Genomic DNA, 19,496 nt, shown 5'->3' on the forward strand with positions numbered 1-19,496 from the left:
TCCCACACAATTACTATTCTGTGAGAAAAAAAAGAAAAAAAAGAAAAAAAAAACCAATTCTCTCCCTCTCTCTCTCTCTCTAATCTATTCGACGACCTGCAATCAACGAATCTTCAGGCGTAGAAAAATCTTTAAAAAAAGAAAAAAAAGGGAGATGATGTGGGACGAATGGGAAGACGATAATGTCTCCGACTCCGAACAACCCGACCAAGAATCCCACCTCAATTTCGATTTTTTTCCTCCACTTTCTAAGCCCAAGGTTCAATCTCAATCCCTAATCTATTTTCCCTATTTTCTTTTATTTTTTATTTTTTCTATTTTGATTTTCTTTTTCTGCGGACTATTTTTTTTTTTTAATAAATTTCCGTGATTTTTCTAAGTATCAAATTGCTAGTTAGGGTTTATTTTTGGTTGAGAAAATGAATAAATAAATGAAAATTGAGTTTGTTGGCATTGTGTATGTAGGATTATTATAAGATATTAGAGGTGGATTATGATGCTACGGACGACGCAATCCGCTCGAATTATATACGCTTAGCCCTGGTTTGTCACTTTTTTGGGTTTTGTGAGAATTAGAAGGCTGAGTTTTGATTGAACACCATTGAAAATGTTGAATTTTTTATTTATTTTTTATTTTTCTTTGGGGTAGAAATGGCACCCAGATAAGCAAAAAGACGAGGACAGCGCTACTTCCAGGTTTCAAGAAATAAACGAGGCATATCAAGGTTAGTTATGTGCTTTTTGATATTTTCTACAATTGCTCTCTTTGGGGATTGTGTAGATGTTTTTTGAGGTTTTTTCTAATTTTCAGTGCGTTCCTAGAGTAAAGTTGAAGCAAAATGATGTATAGCACCTATTTTGTTTTAATTTTTCCTGAGTGATTTCTTGTTGGTTGTTTTACTCATGTTCATTTGCAAGAGAAAACTCCACCCTAACCGCCCTTTTATTCTACATGGGGTGCTGATTCGTGAACTGCAGTTTATAGCTTCCAATTGTAACTTATAACATAATTATAAGTCTTTGTAGTTATGTTATCCTTACTCTGTATAAAGTGGCGTGTCCTTGGTTCCTCTACTAATGGACTAATAGTTGAAATACAATCCCCTACTAGCACAATAACAATGAAAACATTAGAAATTGTTGAGGTGGAGGTATAAGGGGTTGTATGACAATACTGGTTTTCTTTGGCTGGAGAGATTGTGAAACAAGGGTTTCACAACTGAGACAAGCATTGCAGGACAAAATCTTGAGCACTGGTTCAGGAATGTTCTTTTGTAAGCTTTGTTTTATACCTAGTTCACACTGTAGTTGCTTTGAAGTAACACCTACACCTGTCAGTAATTTTATTAAAGCTGGTATGACGGAGATAGTGGTTCCAGAATCTCTGGCATACATGGCCATGAAGGTAGGTATCCGTAAAGTAAATTATAAGTTATGCTTGATCTTGAACACTACTGACTCCCCTAGTTACCTAAAGATTTAGATTCAAAATTTGAGGAGGAATGTCAAATAAGTTGCGGAAAATTCTTGGAAATGGGTGGGAAGGCTATTGTTTTTGATGCATGTGCTTGTGTTAACCTTGTTTGTTTAGCTTATATATGGCTGCAGTCCATGTGATGAATTAGGTCGTTGTATGTCACAAGATCCTGGTTTCAAGTCTAGAACTACTTGATATAAGATTCTTGAGGATGAGTTTACACATTTGATATTTTCCAGTGCTCTTCAAATTAAGGAAATTTGGATTCAATAGAATGAGGTTTGGTTGCTTAGAAAAGCTGAAAATGTATGTATGGCTGGAGGGATATTTATGATACAATAGGTTGTTTTTTTAAATTCATGGTCGTGGCAGTGTTTTGGGACCACTTTAAAACCTGTATTACAGTGTATTTTATCACTTGTTGCATGTGTGATTTTTCATTGCATTTGGGAACATTTGTGCTGATCCCAATAGCATGAATCGGATTCTCATCTGGCAAGGTTTTTGTTTGAATTCTCAAACAAACCATTGTAGGTAAGGAGCTTTTATCCTCTTTCTCTGCAGCAGTGTCAACTGCATTTCTATTGCTTTAGACCTTTTCCCGTCCCTCTGTTTATTACCCAGTGCTTTTCACCGTTATGTCATGTGATTCGAATTGATGTAAGATGGTAAATAATTGGTCTTATGTGGGCATAAAATGATTATAGAGTGTGGATGGATTTATATCCATACTGATGCTTTTTTAAGAAGTCTTGTCAAATTCCATCTAAGACCTGTGATTAGGTTCCCAAGAGCTAGATGGTGCACCTTGACCAAGGAGAGGTTGAAAAGATGTTGTATTTGATGTGTTGACTTGTCGGAGCCATTTCATGTTGTTGACTTCTATGAGCAAATAATTATTTTGAGTTATTATTATTATTATTATGCCCGATCCTACTTTACAGAGCGATTATGCATTGCTATTTATGGTCTTCGTAGATGCCTATTTTTATTTATTTATTTATTTTTTTCATGTTGTTTTTCATCTGGGAACTGGCTTATTAGTTATTTTAAGTACAAGAAACAGGGAAGCAGTCGAATTGACTGCTAGGAAATAATTTGTATCTTACAGTTTCTTTGATTTCATTGAACAGTTTTGAGCGATCCGGCAAAGAGAATAGAATATGACAAGAAAGGGATGCTTTATGTCTATGACTATAATTTAATTGTAAGCTCTTATTCCTATGCTAAAATACTGTTCTGGTGTATTCTTTTGCGGTGGTTATGAGGCTGTCTTCTAACTTGCAACGTTTTCCTTTTGTTGGCTGCAGGAGTATCTTAACCGTTACAAAGGTCTAATATTGACATGCAATGGTCTTGGGATGAGGCATTCAATATGGTAAGCCAAAACATGCACAAAGTTCGTATATTTAGGATAACTTGCATGCTGTGTAGTGTATAAATTTGTTGACACTGCAAGTAGCGGAGTCGAGGAAGAGGATGAAGTTGTTTGGATGTATTGGGTCAATACTGTTTGGCTTTATGCTAATGTATAAATATAAAACAAGGATGTTACCATCATCATCTTTTGAAATCTTATGCCTACACATATAATAACCTCTTGTTCGAGGGTTGTAATCATATACGGTCAGCCTTCCTCTTTGCTTATGAATTTAGTTGTGGGTTAATGATTACTTGATTATTCCCTCGAACTTTTTGCAACATAGGACTTGGAAAATTCGGAATAGTTCATGGTATTTTAGGTAGATATTTATATATAAGATAACAATCAAACCATTTGCTTCTTTATTTTATATGCCTTGTAGATATAGGTCATTTGTAAAATTTTCAGTGGCTTGATGTTAAACTAATACATACGGGAAATTTTCAGTGACTGTTCGAACCCAATCACCATTTGGAAGCTATTAAATCCAAACAGCACTTTGGAACTTCGAATATTCTTGTGGCTGAGTTTGTTTATATTAATTAAAAAAGCAATATTTTGAAGATAAATCTAACAAAAGTAGAAGATGAGCCGGGTGGTTCCCATAAGAGATTTAAGTTTGTAACGGTCTCAGGACTGTGCGACTGTCAGTCCCGCTGATATGGGCCATGGGTTTTGTTCCGCTTGCTCGGCCTTTTGAAGTTGAATCAAATTTTGGGATAGTAAAAAAAGAAAAAGGAAAAAGGTTTTGAAGATAAGCAAGCATTGCACTGTTTTTAAAGTCTATTTTAGATGATATAGTGGGTAAACCTAAAAATTCAGTCTTACCCTGAACGAAAAAAATTAAAATAACTAGCAGTTTATTAATTTTGGGTAAACTGAAAAATAAAATGAGTAATAGAAGGATGGTCGGGCTTTCTCAGCTCTAACAGAAATAAAACCAATGCCTTTACCTTGAAACAGACATTGGTTTGTTTTAGGAAAGACTTCGAATTTGATTGGCCGTTACTTGCAGTTTGTGGAAGGCTTTCGAACATATACCACTTTAACATCACGGTTTGGGTTGTGTTTCCAAAAAACATTATAATCCGCGATTTTTTACCTTAAGTTTTTTTTTTTTTTTTCCCTTTACTTTTGTTGTTTTATTTCTGATCATTGTTGAACATAGAATTTTCAAAAACGCCCAGTTTCGTATTTATATTGATTTGCACTCTATCACACTTGCAAATGAAACTCGTAAACTTTAAGCTTTATCAATCATGTAAAAGTTTTGAGTATGCAATTCGTAAACCAAAATTAATGCCATGACCTTTATATCACACACTATAATATAACCTTGTTAACATAATACCTCCTCGTAGAAGCTTTCAATGGATTGTCATAGGATTAGTCGCAGTAATCATAATTTAAATTCGTTACACTAAATAGAGTTTTAGCAAAGCATGCCTTGAGATGCTCCTGTACTAGCTGGAATTGGACTATTTCTATGGACTTATCTCTTATTCTTTTTGCTAATGTTTTTTTCTATTAAATAACTTGAGTTTCTTCCAATATAGTCTTGTTTTTACCCATTAAAAGAAAAAAAAAAACTTAATGATCATAGGATTAGTCAAATTTTCATTGATTTACATTATATATTAGTTAATCATATAGTTTAATTTGGTAGTAAAACACTATTGGTCTTGCACTCTTCAGTTACGTGGAAAAAGACAAGAAGAAATTTGAAGTTAGCAAATTTCGCATTGCATAGCACACATTATCACTTTTCTTTAACAAAAAACAATTAAATAATGACCATCAGAAATTTGCCTCATAGTATATAGAAATAATTCAAAAAGGCTATCATACAATTTCGGAATTATGAGTTGTGATCTTCAATGATTTCTCATCCTCAAACCAAAATGTAATACTTGAAAAATGAAATAAACTTGGAATTGGGGGCCAAAAAATTAAAAAAGAAAAACAAGAAAAAGGAAAGTCAAATTAGTGACCAAATCATACTAAGTGAGATTGAGAAAAAGCCAAATATATATATATTTATATTTATATATATGAAAATTAAGCAATAACCAAAAGCCCAAAAGCAAAGGTAGTGGTGACAAAGCCAGCAAAGAACTTCCACGGAGAGGCCGGTTGCCATGGCAATTTATTAACAAAGGATTTAGCATCCCAACAGTGATAACGGATTTGATAAATAATGAACTTTTAGGAAGTAAGATTAATAATTTAAAAACTTAAATAAAGACCTAAAAAAGACAAAATAATTAGTTTTTTCCTCCTTAAACCACCCATTTTCCTAGCATATGGTCCCAATCTTCGAAATACAGAATCCCCAAACCATAAATAAAAATAATATGGTTTTTTTTTTTTTGGGTTTTGTTTTCTAATGGTTTTAGAACTTTGATAGAGACAGAGGTTGAGCCAAAGACAGAGAGACTTGGCCAGCTAATTAGCTGATATAAATTGGATTAAAAAAAAAAAAGTATATATATATTTTGAGAATGTTAAAGAGTAATAGGGGACCAAATTTTCCCCCGAAAAAAAGAAAAAAGAAAAAAAGTGAATTTAAAATTTGAAGATGAAGAGGATGGAAGGGTCCTCGTGGACCCCAATCTGGATCCACGTGGAGTATTCAAATCAGATGGCTGGGGTTTGTCGTGGAGACACGGAAGATATGGCGCATGTTCTGGATGGTTGTGATTGATTGGCAGACCACGGCGTTGAAAGGCTACCACATGCCACTCTGCCTAAGCTCACCAAACTCCATGCACAAAAACGCACCCTTCTCATCCAAAAAATAATAATTATTATTAAAATATAAAATATAAAATAAAAAACCATCTTGACCCTCCTTTTCTTAAAGGGTTTTTTATTGTTAGAAAATTGAAAACTTCTGGTAGTTTTCAAGAAGAAAAGAAAAACAAAACAAAGGGTGGTTTTTTTATGAATTGGAATAGCAGAGGATGTTAGTTTAATGGGTGGTGAATCTCAAGGACTTATGGTTTGGGTTTAATTGGAGCCCAGAGAATTATTATGTTGAATATATTTTTTAATTCTAAGATCTATAAGCATGTTAAAAATTGGAAGACCACCACTGAGTTATTTATTTTTTGGCAATTGGAGTTGGAGATCACCGCTGAGTTGAGTGGTTGTTTCTTGCTTCTAAGAATTTATGATATAAACAAAGACCAAAAGGTTCTACGAAGAGATAATCACATTAAACGAACAAATTTGTTACCTCTGTCATGATTCTTCAAGCTGTGCCTTCAATATTTCTTCAATTTAAAATTGTAAGGAATTTTCAAATTTTTTAAATGAAATTGTATTTGTTATCGAATTATGATCTAGAAATTAAATAAAAAGAACAGTAATACTATCTATGCCAACTTGTTTACTAATTATTTCATTACCAACTAAGATGAAATTAATTTATTAGTTTATATTTAATTTCACTTATTTATTTATTCATATTAATTTTCAATAAAATTTCAACCATTACTTTGTTGGTATATCAATTGCTGTATCATTTAATTAAAAAACCTCAATACCTTATTACTATTGAAACAAAAACCTTTCTCATTACATTATTCCTTTTTTAATCCGAATTTGAATTCTTTCATGTTTAATATATAAAAAAATAAATAATAAGAGTAGGGTTAAATAATTATTTTCTTAATTATTAAAAAATGGAGGATTAATAATATAAATTTTTCCAGCGTGATCATACTTTATTGCTTTAAATACCCTAAACCAAAAAAAAAAAAAAGGGTTGAATAAAAAACAAACCAAATGACTAGACATTTGCCATTGGGTTCTGTAGCAGTAAAAAATAAAAACAAAAACGAAAGGGTGAGTTTAAAAAATGGCAAGGGTAGTTGTGGATGACACTCTGTTAAAGCTCGGATCTCAAACAACAAGAAGAAGACCATCTTTAGGATTCAAGACCAAAAGGAAAAAGTCTTAGGGAAGAGAGGGTCCTCATCGAACTCGTGTTTCTCATCTCTTAAGGTAAAGTTGCTAAAAATATTTAGTCTTTGAGATTACCCATAAAACTGACATCTCTCATATGGCCAAGGTGTTTGAGACTTGGTTCCAACCAAAGAAACTGCAAAAAGGAGGCCAAAAAAAAAAATTTAAAATTAAAAAAATAAAGTTGAATAGAATACCAAAGAATATGAAAAAAGAGCATTTCAAAGAACGGAGTAAAAAAGGGTTAGAAATTTGTGTCCCTAAAGTCTCTTTTTGGAAATTCCATGCTTAAGCATGGTTTTATTGAATCCAAAGAAAACAAGCATCCTAAGTAAAAAAAAAAAAAAAAAATTAGTTATCTTGGACTTGGTATGTCCTCTTCAAATTCAAACTAAAATTTTTACCACTGGATTTGATAATCATCGTCATTGGAATGGTAAAATTCTGGTCAAGATTGAATGGAACTTATTATGGGATTTGAATTAAGTAGTAGTTAAAATTTCTGAGTCATGGTATCACAAAGCTAATTCGTCAAAGTCTTTGATGACTCATCACAAGGTGTTTTGTTTCTCATTCAAAACGGATCCAGTGTCAGATATAATTCAACCAAGTACGAAATATTTAGTCACTTTGGAGGGCCAAAAGTACACATGTTAGAAAGTTCAAGCCTATTACAAAAGGGTTAATTAGATTGATTTTGCTTAGTGATTTGATCGGTCAAAATAATTAGACTGTTGATGACCAGGGGGGAAAAAAATAATATTAAAACTAGATAACAAAAAAATTAGATTCTTTAAAAGTTACAACTTGGGTTCGATCTATCTGAAGGCATGTGTCTTAAAAATAAAAATAAAAAAAGACTTATCAAGCAAGAAACAAAATCACATTATATAATGACTTGCAATTAATAGCAATCTAAATCCTGCACACACACACACACACACACACACACACACACACACACATATATATATATATATATATTCTGCTGAGATCTAAATCGTGCAATAAGCTTCACTAAATATTTTACTAAAATCTCTAAAGAACACCTATTTTATCACCTTGTCGAGGAGCATCTGTAGAAGGATGTGGAACCATGGAGGAAAAAAAAAAGAAAAAAAGAAAATAGAAGACCAACTTGTAACTCCAAAAGGCGCTCTTCCATGATCTAACAAAATTTTCATGATCCATCAATTTACCCGCCAAAAAGTCTACATATAAAATATAATTTTTTTTCCAAATGAAAATTAAGAATGATTAAAAGTATGTTTGACAAGTGCTTAAATTTGAGGATAAAAGATGCATGAACTTCACGTATAAATTACAACAATACAGAATTCCAATTCTTATTTGTGGATAAAAATGAATAAATAAATATAGACGGCAGTAAAAGTAAAAAGATTTACTGCTAAACGACACTTAAGTACGGATTTTAATTATCATTTCGGCTAAATATTTGTGGGTATGAAGTAATTAAGGAGGTTCATTTAATCTTCCTGATTAGTAGTCTAAATCGAGCGACAGTCATTGCTGAATGTTATGTTAGAGAGAGGATTTTGTGTACTTTGCAAAATCCAGATTTAACATTTACATATATAATATGCCCAAAGGGAAGAGACGCTCCAAAAAGCTTTAAAAAGAGGAAAAAGTGCAACTCTTTTTGTGATTCTTTGGGCAGTATAAAGACAACCCTTTAATTCGCTCCAACATGGATGATATTTTTTATTTTTTTTGACGTGAATTTCTAATTCCATCATTCAGTTTTTAGCTTTTCGACTCACTAAATACAATACACACACTTTATGCCTTTTGTTGCTTAGGAATTTTAATCCTTTTTTATTTTATTATTATTATTATTATATATATTTTTTTTCTTTTGGTGAAAAAATTGTGTGGACCCAGGGCAGTTCTATACACTTTTTTTTTTCTTTTCTTTTTGGTAAATAGGCAGTTCTATACAGTGGAGACTCTTTTAATAATTGTCTTTTTGTTTTGAATAATCCTTTGATAATTCCCATTCGATTACATATTAATTAATTTTGTTTTAAATTCTGTCATGAGATTTTTGTACAAAAATGAACTCGGGATATATATTTCCACGAGAATGAAAACTTATAAGAAAAACGAAAAGCAATGAAGTGTTTTATTTTTCTATTATTTGGTTAAAATAAAAATGAAAGATTTTTTAACTTAAAAGTTATAAAAAGAAAAATATTGGTATTATCTTATGAATTCTAAACTTTTCATAGAAACAAATAAGAAATCGTATAATTGTTTCACCTTTTTTTAATTTTCTTATGAAATCCAAATTCCAAATATTAAGAAAAAAAATTTAATATTAATTTATATAAAATGAAAAACATTTTTCCCTTGCATATATAGGACATATATTAGGACAAAGTTTAATTTCTGTCATCTCTAAGACATTTTTTTTTAATTGCATATACATATTGATTAGAAAACAGTTTCATTTCTTTAATCTTATAATTACCTTTGTATTAGAACCCACTTGCATTCCAATTGCAGGAAATGGGATGCTTTGCCAAAGCATGAACCAGGAAATTAAGATGCTCATGCGGTTGAACTTTATGATTTACAGCTTTTGTAATATATTTCAGATCATATAGTTTGTGTTGGATCTCATCTTTTGTTTTTGGCAAAAATAAGAAAAGCTAAAAAGTTTTTTTTTCCCAATTATTTTTTGCTAATAAAAAAAAAGTTATCTTTTTCCCTTAATTGTAGCAAAGAGAAAAAATGATTTAGTGATTTATGCCAAGTTCCCAAGTAATACCTTCTAAATGGCCAATAATTGAGGATTTTATTTTATTTATTTATTTATTTATTTTTTTGGTTGGGGGTGGGGGTGGCCAAAAAAGGCCAATAATTGAGATGGTAATCAAACAAATAGCACTATCATTTTGCTGGATGACATATCCATAAATCTGGCAGAGTTTATTATAACAGAGATAATACAATTTTGAGCCAGCAACATATACTTCATGCCACCTAATATTACATTTTTGGCAAAGATATTTTCAATATTGGAAAACTAGGTTCACCTATATATTTTTTAACCAAGCTCAAAAATTGATTGATCCTAATAATCTTCTTTATAATTTACCTTTTGTTTTGGTATCAAAATATCATTTCTCCACTTTCTTTTCTTTTTAGATAAATCTAGAGTGATCAAAAATTTTTATCAAAATTTTGATATTAATAATTTGACATATTTTAAATAGTTTACTTTCTCATATATATATATATATAACAATATCAATTTAATACCATTAAAAACCTATCACATAATTGATTATCAAAATTTTGATAAAAAAATTTAATACCTATAGTATTACTCATATATATATATATATATATATATATATATTTTTAGTCAAGCAATTAAAGTAAAGTGATTTTTCTGTTTTTTACTTGTCCAGTTAATATTAATATTATTTAAATGAAAAATAGCTTGGTGTTCATGATAATTTTCCGCCGTTAAAAGAGCCTTAAACAATATGTTTGCCTTTCCTTTATCTTTTAAAAATCATTTGACCACGTTTTTTTTTTTTTTTTTAAGGAAAATTTATTGATCTGTATTATTTTTATTTTGAGTATACTTCATTTTCCAAACTTATTATATATCCATATATGTATATCATATATTTGCAAAGAAAACAATCTCATTTCCTTCCATATCAGTACTCCATACTTTAAAAGAACTGAATGCAATCTCATATTTCTTAATTTTACTTTTATATAAATTTGCATGTAAATTTATTGCAAACTTAACTTACCATTTTTCAGTTCTTTTCAAAAAAAAAAAAAAAAAAAAAAAAACTTAGCATTTCAGTGCTTAAGCGAAAATTCATTGTAGAAGCCTAAATAGCATTAAAGTTACGACCAAAAGAAATACTCTTGTTTTTTTGGTGGTGGGAAATGAAAGATAGATAATATTTAAAAATTGACTCTTTTTTTTTTTTTTTTTGGTTAGCTTATACATTTACAAAATTGACTATTTTGCTTCAAACACAAGGAAATAATACCATTTGACTCAATGCGAAATTAAAGGTCAACAATTTCATCTATGGAAAAAAAATGTGCAGAATTTATATGCAGGCTTTAGCAGTCAAAGTAATGATGATGGAAAATTGTATTTGAAAAACGATATTTTTTCAATTAATTGAACGCGTCTATTATGGGGAAAAAAAATATATATATATATATATATATATATTTCTATGTTTTGGTGCCAAAAAAGGTGCCTAGAGACCACTGTGCAAGAAATGCAAAACAGTAAAGTGGTGCCATTTTCGTAATTTCAGAAAGAAACGGACGTATCCAGTCATCGACCGCTGGCATCGTTGGACACGCGTCAATCTGGGACGAAAAGGACAGCCTCATGACGACTGGTCGCTCTTATCTTACTCCTATTTACGGATTTGTCCTTCTTGTTTCCATCACATGGCTATACCATTACTTGTCCATTTTTTGTTTTGATGCATTTAAATATTTGTTTTGGGGTGTTTTTTCTATATTGAAATTTATTGATATTATGATTTGATTTTAAAGGAAATAATTAAAAAAAAAAAGAAGCAAATAAAGGACAAAATAAAATGGAAGGTCAAGATTAATTCTTACTCCATATTTCCTCCTTAGCAAAACTAATTTCCAATATCGTTCATGTCCAAAAAACAAAAAATGCTAACTATGTAATTTCATTATATCATTAAATGAGTGAAATTTTATCTTGTTTTATGGGTTTGTAAGATGGACATAATCTATGGTGGTGGAAGAGATATAGTTAATTAGAAAGAATAGCAAACATACATATGTTATTACGTGAAACTGATAATATGTAATATATAGAACAAATTAAAGAATTTTAGTTAATTAATAGGCAATTAATATTGCCACGTAAACGTTAAAAAAAGAAAGAAAGTATTTTGCCAAATATCAAAAAGATCAATGGTGGTGCTTGGGACATTTCACTGTCTAAAAGACAAAAACATTTCTACACATACATGCACAGTGAAACACTCCTCTCAGTGAAATCCTGCAATTACCCCTTGATGTGTCTCATTTCCTCTCTCATTTCCCTTTTGATCCTTATTTCCTTCCTACCCCTCTCTCTCTCTCTCTCTCTCTCTCTCTCTCTCTCACTCGCTTTTAACCTAAAAAGAGCCACTCATTGCCTTCATAAGCCTTCTCAGCGGCAGTCTTTTCAACCCAACTTTGAGATTGAGAGAGGAAAGGGAGGAGAAAGAGAGAAGCATAGAGGCTCCTCCACTCCTATTGCACTATTACACTGTTCCAACACTTATTATCAAATAGTGCTTATCAATTTATTTCTCTTGCTCAAAAAAAAGAAAAAAAAAATCCAATCTTTTTCATTCTTCTATATGTATCTCACAATAGTCTTAATTTGCAAATATTAATCCCTGGTTTTCTCAACTCCTTGATGAGATTTTGTTTCTAAGAGTGGTAAAAACGAAGAAAAATTGTATCTTTTCTTTGCAGAAGGGTCTTTTTTTTTTTTTTTTTTGTTTTTTTGGCAATGGCACCCAGTTTTGACTGTGCAGTTTCAAGCCTGCTTTGTGCAGAAGACAAAAGCATTTTTGATGATAGCGATTATGGAGGTTTGGTTGAGGAGTTTGAAGATACTACTACCTGGTATCATAGAAATCATCGAACCCATGTTCAGAACCGGAGCATTGGTAATGGGTTTGGGTTGCCATTGCAGAGTGATGAGTGTTTAGCTTCAATGGTTGAGAAAGAATGCCAACATTTACCCAATCCTGATTACTTGAAAAGGTTGCAAAGTGGGGATTTGGATAATGGGGCTAGAAAAGAGGCTGTTGATTGGATTTCTAAGGTGGGTTTCATTTGGAGTCTCTATTTTCATATACCAAGTTTTTGTCTTCTCCTTTGGGCTTACTTTTTCTTTTTGTTCTCTCTCTCTCTCTCTCTCTCTCTCTCTCTCTCTCTCTCTCTCTCTCTCTCTCTCTCCCCTTCTAAGTATTTGGCATCTCCGATGAGACTGAGGTATAATCTGGAAATGGTTCTGAGGAATCTTTTCTGTTTATCTTTCGGGGCCAATGCTGATTTGGATATTATGTGTTTTTTTCTTTTCTTCACTTCCTCTTTTTTGTTTGAAACTGTATGTGCGCAGAACAGAACAGCAAAAGCTAATAAAGTTAAAAGTACTATATATATATTTTTTATTTTAACCAGCTCCAGTTTAATGATGGAATGGGCATTCTATTTCCATCTTCTGTTCATATTAGTTGTCATCTGATTTCCTTTATTTTGTCCTTAGTTGATGAAAATTCATTGATAAATGCTGTTTTTCCTTTGTTTCAACAGGCCAATGCCCACCTCAGTTTTGGACCTCTCTGTGCTTATTTATCCATAAACTACTTAGATCGCTTCCTTTCTGCCTATGAATTACCTGTAAGTAGAGGGGGGAAAAAAAGAAAAAAAGAAAAAGAAAATACCAAACATGCCTCAATGCCAATCCTTTCCACATTATAATCTTCCATTGCATTGGAAAGCCCGATTGCTGAATTTCATCCTTTCCCTTTATATGCTTTTGTGCAGAAGGGCAAAGCTTGGACTATGCAATTGCTGGCTGTGGCATGTTTATCACTTGCAGCCAAAATGGAAGAGACTGAAGTTCCACTCTCCCTAGATTTACAGGTTAGGAAAAAGCTTCCAAAACCATGATATGCCCATTTGCATTCGGCAAATTGATTCTTATTGTTTGATCTTTTTGTCAATTTTGTTTGCTGATTTTCATGTGATTATGGTGTTTTTTTTTTTTTTCCAAAACAGGTTGGGGAATTAAAGTATGTGTTTGAAGCAAGGACCATAAGGAGGATGGAACTTCTTATATTGAGCACTTTGAGGTGGAGAATGCAAGCAGTTACCCCTTTCTCCTTCATTGATTATTTCCTTAGGAAGGTCAATGGTGATGATCAAATCCCAGTTAAAGCTTCAATTCTCAGAGCAATCCAAGTTATTTTGACCACAAATAAAGGTCAATCTCTTTTTCTCTCTTTCTCCCCCTTGGAACACAGAGTTATGTGATATTTGATATTTAAATTCCATAATTAGTGATGAGCAATTATGATGTAAAAGTAAAATGGGTATGAGGGTTTTGATGGTTTTTGGTGGGTGGGAATTCAATGCAGGAATTGACTTCTTGGAATTCAGGCCTTCAGAGGTTGCAGCAGCAGTGGCAATATCTGTTACAGGAGAAGCAAAAACAGTGGACACCGAGAAGGCTGTATCTCTACTCGTTGAACATGTAGAAAAGGTACGTTGTTTGTGGTGGTCCAAAAAACAACATAAAAAAATGGTACATAAATGATGATTTTTGTTTTGTTTTGCTTTGCTTGCTTATTATTAATTTCTTGATGGTTTTTTTTTTTTCTTTTTCCTTCCTTTTTTTGGCAGGAGAGGGTCCTAAAGTGCATTCAATTAATCCATGATTTGTCATTAATTAATAATGGTTCAAGTGGGTCTATCCAATCTGTGCCCAAAAGTCCCATTGGGGTTTTAGATGCCGCATGCTTGAGCTATAAAAGCGATGACACAACAGTTGGGTCATGTGCAAATTCTTCTTCACATACAAGCACAGTTACCAAAAGAAGAAAGCTAAATAGACCCTGCGAAGTGGAGCTGTAAAAGTGACACAAGGAAGTGGGAATTTTATTCCACTTCTCACCCAAAAGAAAAGCTCCCAACGTGTTGTTTCTCACATGAGGGGAAGAAAAATACAGGAAAAGAAAAGGGAGAAAAAAAAAAAAAAAGGGAAAGGCAGAAAATATGATGTATGAGGAGGAAATTGAAATAAGTTGGGTCATGGATTTTGAAGGAGGATTGGGAATACATTTCATGCTTCTGGCATGAGAAGAAGAGTCACCAGCTGTTAAATATTAGACTTCTTAACAGCCTGCGACAAAGAATTTAGACCAAAGAAAGGAAAAAACAAAAAAAGACCAAAAAAAAAAAAAAAGGGAAAAAGAATTTAAAGAGTTTGTTTTGTTTTGTGAGATACAGTTTGGTCATTAGATTTTATATTTCTATTTGGCATAAAGGAAATGAAAAAAATCAAAAAAAAAAAAAAAAAAAAAGGGGTAGGATGCATGAGGCTGCGAGAACTTATTATTTATTTATATATATATTTTTGTGTTTATTATTTTTATATTGATTTCTATAATATTTTATTTGATAAGTAGTGTGACTGAACCGATCTCTAACTTTATCAGAAGCTTGTCAGCAATGCTCTGTTTGACTGTGTGTTCGCTTAGACCGTGGGGTTCTGCAGCTTTGCTTTGGCTTATAAAGATAGTGCTCTCCCTCATAAGAGCTTTGGAATCTGCCATATCATAATAATACTAATCTAATTATCATTAAATTATTACTTTAAAACATAAAATAATCAAAGATAACTTCATATTTTAAAGCCATGTAAATCATTGATCAAGGAAACACAAATTTTAGTGTTACAATTGCCCTATAAAGAGTAATACTCAAATACTGGTTTAACCTAGAGTCATAGAAGAAATCAAATTTATAAATCGTTTTAAATGGTTAGGATCAACTATTGTATCTAAATTTTGGTCAATTAGATTGGTGATCGTAACATTGATCAAAGATATTTTTAGCATTAATTGTGGGATAGGATTGGTTTTGAATTCGTTTTTAGACGCATTATTCACGTAATTTTGTTTATATTTCTACTTTACGAACCAAAAAAATTCGTAAACTGTTAGGTAAGCTAGGTTGGTCATTGAAATAAGCATTCTTCTGAGCTCTCTGACCCTTTTAATTGTACAGACTGGTAGTGGTAATCTATGCGCAATTATATAATAAACCCGACTTACTTTTTGACTTTGATTCCCTTATCTTCACGAATGGGGTGCAAGGGGAATCGTTGGAGTGCCATTAGCACTTTTTTGAATTTATATATTTCTCACATTTAGAAAAAAAAAAAAAAAAATTGCTTATCAAAGTTATATTCCTATGCAGAACCCAAATGATATCAAAGTATTTTCCTTGCTTTTTATTGGCAACCTATTTTTAAATACGAATTAGTCAAAGATATAGTTTTCCCTTATTCAAAATAAATCGGAATTCGTCCCTAGACATGTTAAGAAAAAAGCTATTTATGCTGGGCTAAATTTTCCACATTTTACTTTTTTTCCAGGATATGTAAGTTAGGTACCATCCAATTGTACAACTATGACATAGCAAAGCGATCAGTAATCACATATGCACCAAAAGAAAAATTAACACAGGCGAGCTGGTGACAACCAGGACATTCTTAAGAAAAATGGGGAACAACTAAAACAAGGACGTTTGGCAATTTGCAATGAATGATACCACTTCACAATATAAATGCAGTATACTATATCCGACTAGAAATTTTTTTTTTTTTTTTTTTAAAAAAAAAAAAATTCTACTTACCTGGTTACAATGATGTAGTCAAGGTAAAAAAGACAATCCAATAGTTACTGTATAATCAAAACCAGTAAATTAAAACAGTTACAATTGCTAAACCAAACATGAACTATTTTTGAACCTTTTCCATATTTCAGGAAGGAATTCTTAATCTGTACAGAAGTAATTCCAAAATACATATAAACTTGTGAATTAGATTCTAACAAAATAATTATTCAAAGGCTGTCAAATAAAAGGCTCATATATACAGTGGAAAATATTCCATGTTTCCCTCTATGCTTGGTTTACTGGATCTCTGAACAACAATGTGTATATAGACAGACATTTTTTGGCAACTATGTATGGCTAATTTTCATAGTTTAAACAATTTCTTACATCATAAACAGTGGGGAGAATCCTGGTAATGCATAGGGAGAGAATGACAAATGTATGAGACAGAGGACAATAGTCTCGAAATCATAAATATCACATAAGCCCTCCAATCAAAACTTCAGAATGGTCAGTTTAAATGAATATCTTAATATTATTCCCGAAATCAGTCAAATAAATATGTCAATGAATACATCAGCTCAACATCTTTTATCTTTAAAGACTGAATTATTATAGAGTAAATAAAGCAATAGAGTGCATAATCAGCTTAGATGGGTGAAAAGTTGTACGACTGAATACCTTGGGTTGGGTGGGATGGGGCGGTGAAAAAAAAAAACAAAAAAATTATGACCAAAACATAATGGAACCACCTACATGGATTATTAAGAGCATACGTTCAAAAAATATGTTCAAACCAACTACTTAAAAGAGAGTTACAGAAGCAGCAATAGTGATTAACATAAACTTTTTTTCTCTTTGGATTTTCATTTATATTCATTTAAGTACGATTGGGCATGTGCATACAAATTACGATCATAGGAATCTAATATCAATAAACTGAAGACTGCAGATGTATGTATAGATTACAAGTAAATCTAGCTATGTTTACTTTCCTCAAGAGAATATAATTATGAGATAAATGAGTTGGAATTTTATCAATCGTTTGATGACATTTCATTGATCATTGACCGTAAGCTACCTGAAATTTTTACCCCTAGAGACATCACTCTAACATTATCAAAACTAAGAGAGTGTTCGTAACACACGTTTGAGAGAATCTATCAATTTTACTGTATTACCAAACTGCAAGAGGATGAGAAGTGGAAAAAAATGGTTTACATGAATGATGCAAAATAAGGTGAGAGAATATGTTCAACATCGTTGACATGTTAGTTTGCGTAGACTATCAAATATGCTCTTTAAGAAAGTGGAGCTAACAATGGGCCAGTACTGAGGTTGATGGTGGTGACACCGTGACAGAGAGCCGTAAGGGATCAAACCATGTTCATTTGTCTGTTCCCGGCCACAAGTACTGCTCTATTTTTACTACCAGAAATTTTATTATCAAAGCCATTACGGTATTACATAAAATTAATGCCTTTTTTTTTTTTTTTTTTTGGGGTATTGACATTCAATAAACTTCCACAGAGAAAGAGAAAACCGACAATGCCAATAGGCTTGTGTGGCAGAATCTGGGGGGGGGAAATGGGAAGTTATCTGCATTTCCATTCCAAATTACATGAATGATATCTTCATGGATGAATTTCTTGGCAGAAACCTCCCAAACTGTTTTCCATTGAGAGATAAAAATGACAAAAGAGTAATTTACTATGCGAGCGCACTATAGCTTAGGGAAATAATTGCAATGATGACAGCTACATTTAAAGGTCAAAAAGGTACAATAGTGTCTTACAGTGTACAATTTTTAATTGCTTCTGAAAAACAATAGCAGGTTTTCTCGAAATTATTTGATACCTATAGTTGCAAATTTGAAAGGAGAGAGAGAAAGAGAGAGAGCCTTTGTTAAATGGCTCACAATTCTTCGATTGCACACTTGAAATAAACATCTCTACACATTGAATGGAAAATTTAGTATGCAAAATTATGTAAATAGATGAAGCAAATTGAACCAAAAACCTTTTTGAAAAGTATGATGACAGATCCTAATAAAAAACTTGTCATAAAACCATCAAGGTAAAGTGTATTATGTATGTACATTTTGACTGTTACACGTATGGAAACTCAGCTAGCGCTAGGTGCAAATTAGTTCTTCTAAATTTTAAACAAACAAATCCATTTGACTTTTTTTTTTTTTTTTTTTTTTGGGGGAAAAAAAATCGACTATACTTTGTAATCTAAGGGATTGAACATATATTTTTTCTCCTCCTAGGAACCTTAAGAAAACTAACTTTTTTTTTTTTTTCTTTCCTAAATAGTTGCAACAAGACTACGGTAAGTTTGAGATCGAGCCACGAATTTTCCAGATAAGGTGGAAAGAAAAGTACCAAAAGTAAATAGTGACAAAATTGTTGAATCAAACATAATAGAAAGGCACAAAGGAATTAAACGGTTTACAATCTTCATTTAAATTCCCAAAAATACAATGCAAAACCACCCAACCAAAGCAAAATAAAGAGAGATTAAGATCCGAAATCAAATTCATCCATAAGGATGATATAGCAATTCAAAAGCGATTAAAAAAAAAAAAAAAAAAAAAAGAAAAATCAAGGAAATGGAGGAAACTTAAAAATCAAGGAAATGGAGGAAACTTACTTGGATAACATATACATGAAGTTGCTAAACGTTTCGTACAGCGATCGATTGCATCTATAGCATTATATAGATCGATGATGAATAATATGCATATTCGAATAGCGCTAACAAGAAGAAATATTGCAGCAAAAAAATAAACGAAATTTTAAAATCAAACGTGAAGATTTGGCATGTAAGAATTGATGTGATCAAAGAATGACCAACCTGATACTGAGAGAATGCTGGAAAGGAATTGCTGATTTCCGATGAAGCATATGATATTCAAATTTGATTGAAGAAGAAGTAGAAGAAAGAAGGTAGAGATTTGACGTCATAACTCCGATACGGATTCTATGCGGAAGCCAAAGCTAACGTGAGCGGGAAAATGGTGAATTGGCGATGACATTGTTCGTGAATAATTATATCGTCGAATGAGCGGGAGAGCTTGGGTGACCTTTCTAATTTCTACACAGCCCAGCCCGGAACCAGTTGGGCCAGCCCAAGAAGGCTGGTTCCATTTGTGTAAAATTACATAAATAA

The 19,496-nt window shown here is 32.0% G+C and overlaps 2 protein-coding genes across 2 annotated transcripts; both read left to right on the forward strand.

Moving 5' to 3' along the window:
- On the forward strand, positions 1–3,150 carry LOC107411132 (uncharacterized). The gene is made up of 5 exons (XM_016018664.4): positions 1–259; positions 466–543; positions 650–725; positions 2,611–2,684; positions 2,788–3,150. Exons 1-5 carry the CDS (start codon positions 155–157, stop codon positions 2,857–2,859), a joined length of 405 nt encoding a protein of 134 aa, XP_015874150.1. The 5' UTR covers positions 1–154; the 3' UTR covers positions 2,860–3,150.
- An 8,853-nt stretch (positions 3,151–12,003) lies between these two features.
- On the forward strand, positions 12,004–15,075 carry LOC107406252 (cyclin-D4-2). The gene is made up of 6 exons (XM_016013359.4): positions 12,004–12,741; positions 13,233–13,319; positions 13,467–13,565; positions 13,701–13,905; positions 14,060–14,184; positions 14,325–15,075. The coding sequence occupies exons 1-6, from the start codon at positions 12,424–12,426 to the stop codon at positions 14,553–14,555; spliced, it is 1,065 nt and encodes a 354-aa protein (XP_015868845.1). The 5' UTR covers positions 12,004–12,423; the 3' UTR covers positions 14,556–15,075.
- Positions 15,076–19,496: the final 4,421 nt, after the last annotated feature.

Source organism: Ziziphus jujuba, chromosome 5 (assembly GCF_031755915.1).
Source record: "Ziziphus jujuba cultivar Dongzao chromosome 5, ASM3175591v1".
NCBI lineage: Eukaryota > Viridiplantae > Streptophyta > Magnoliopsida > Rosales > Rhamnaceae > Ziziphus > Ziziphus jujuba.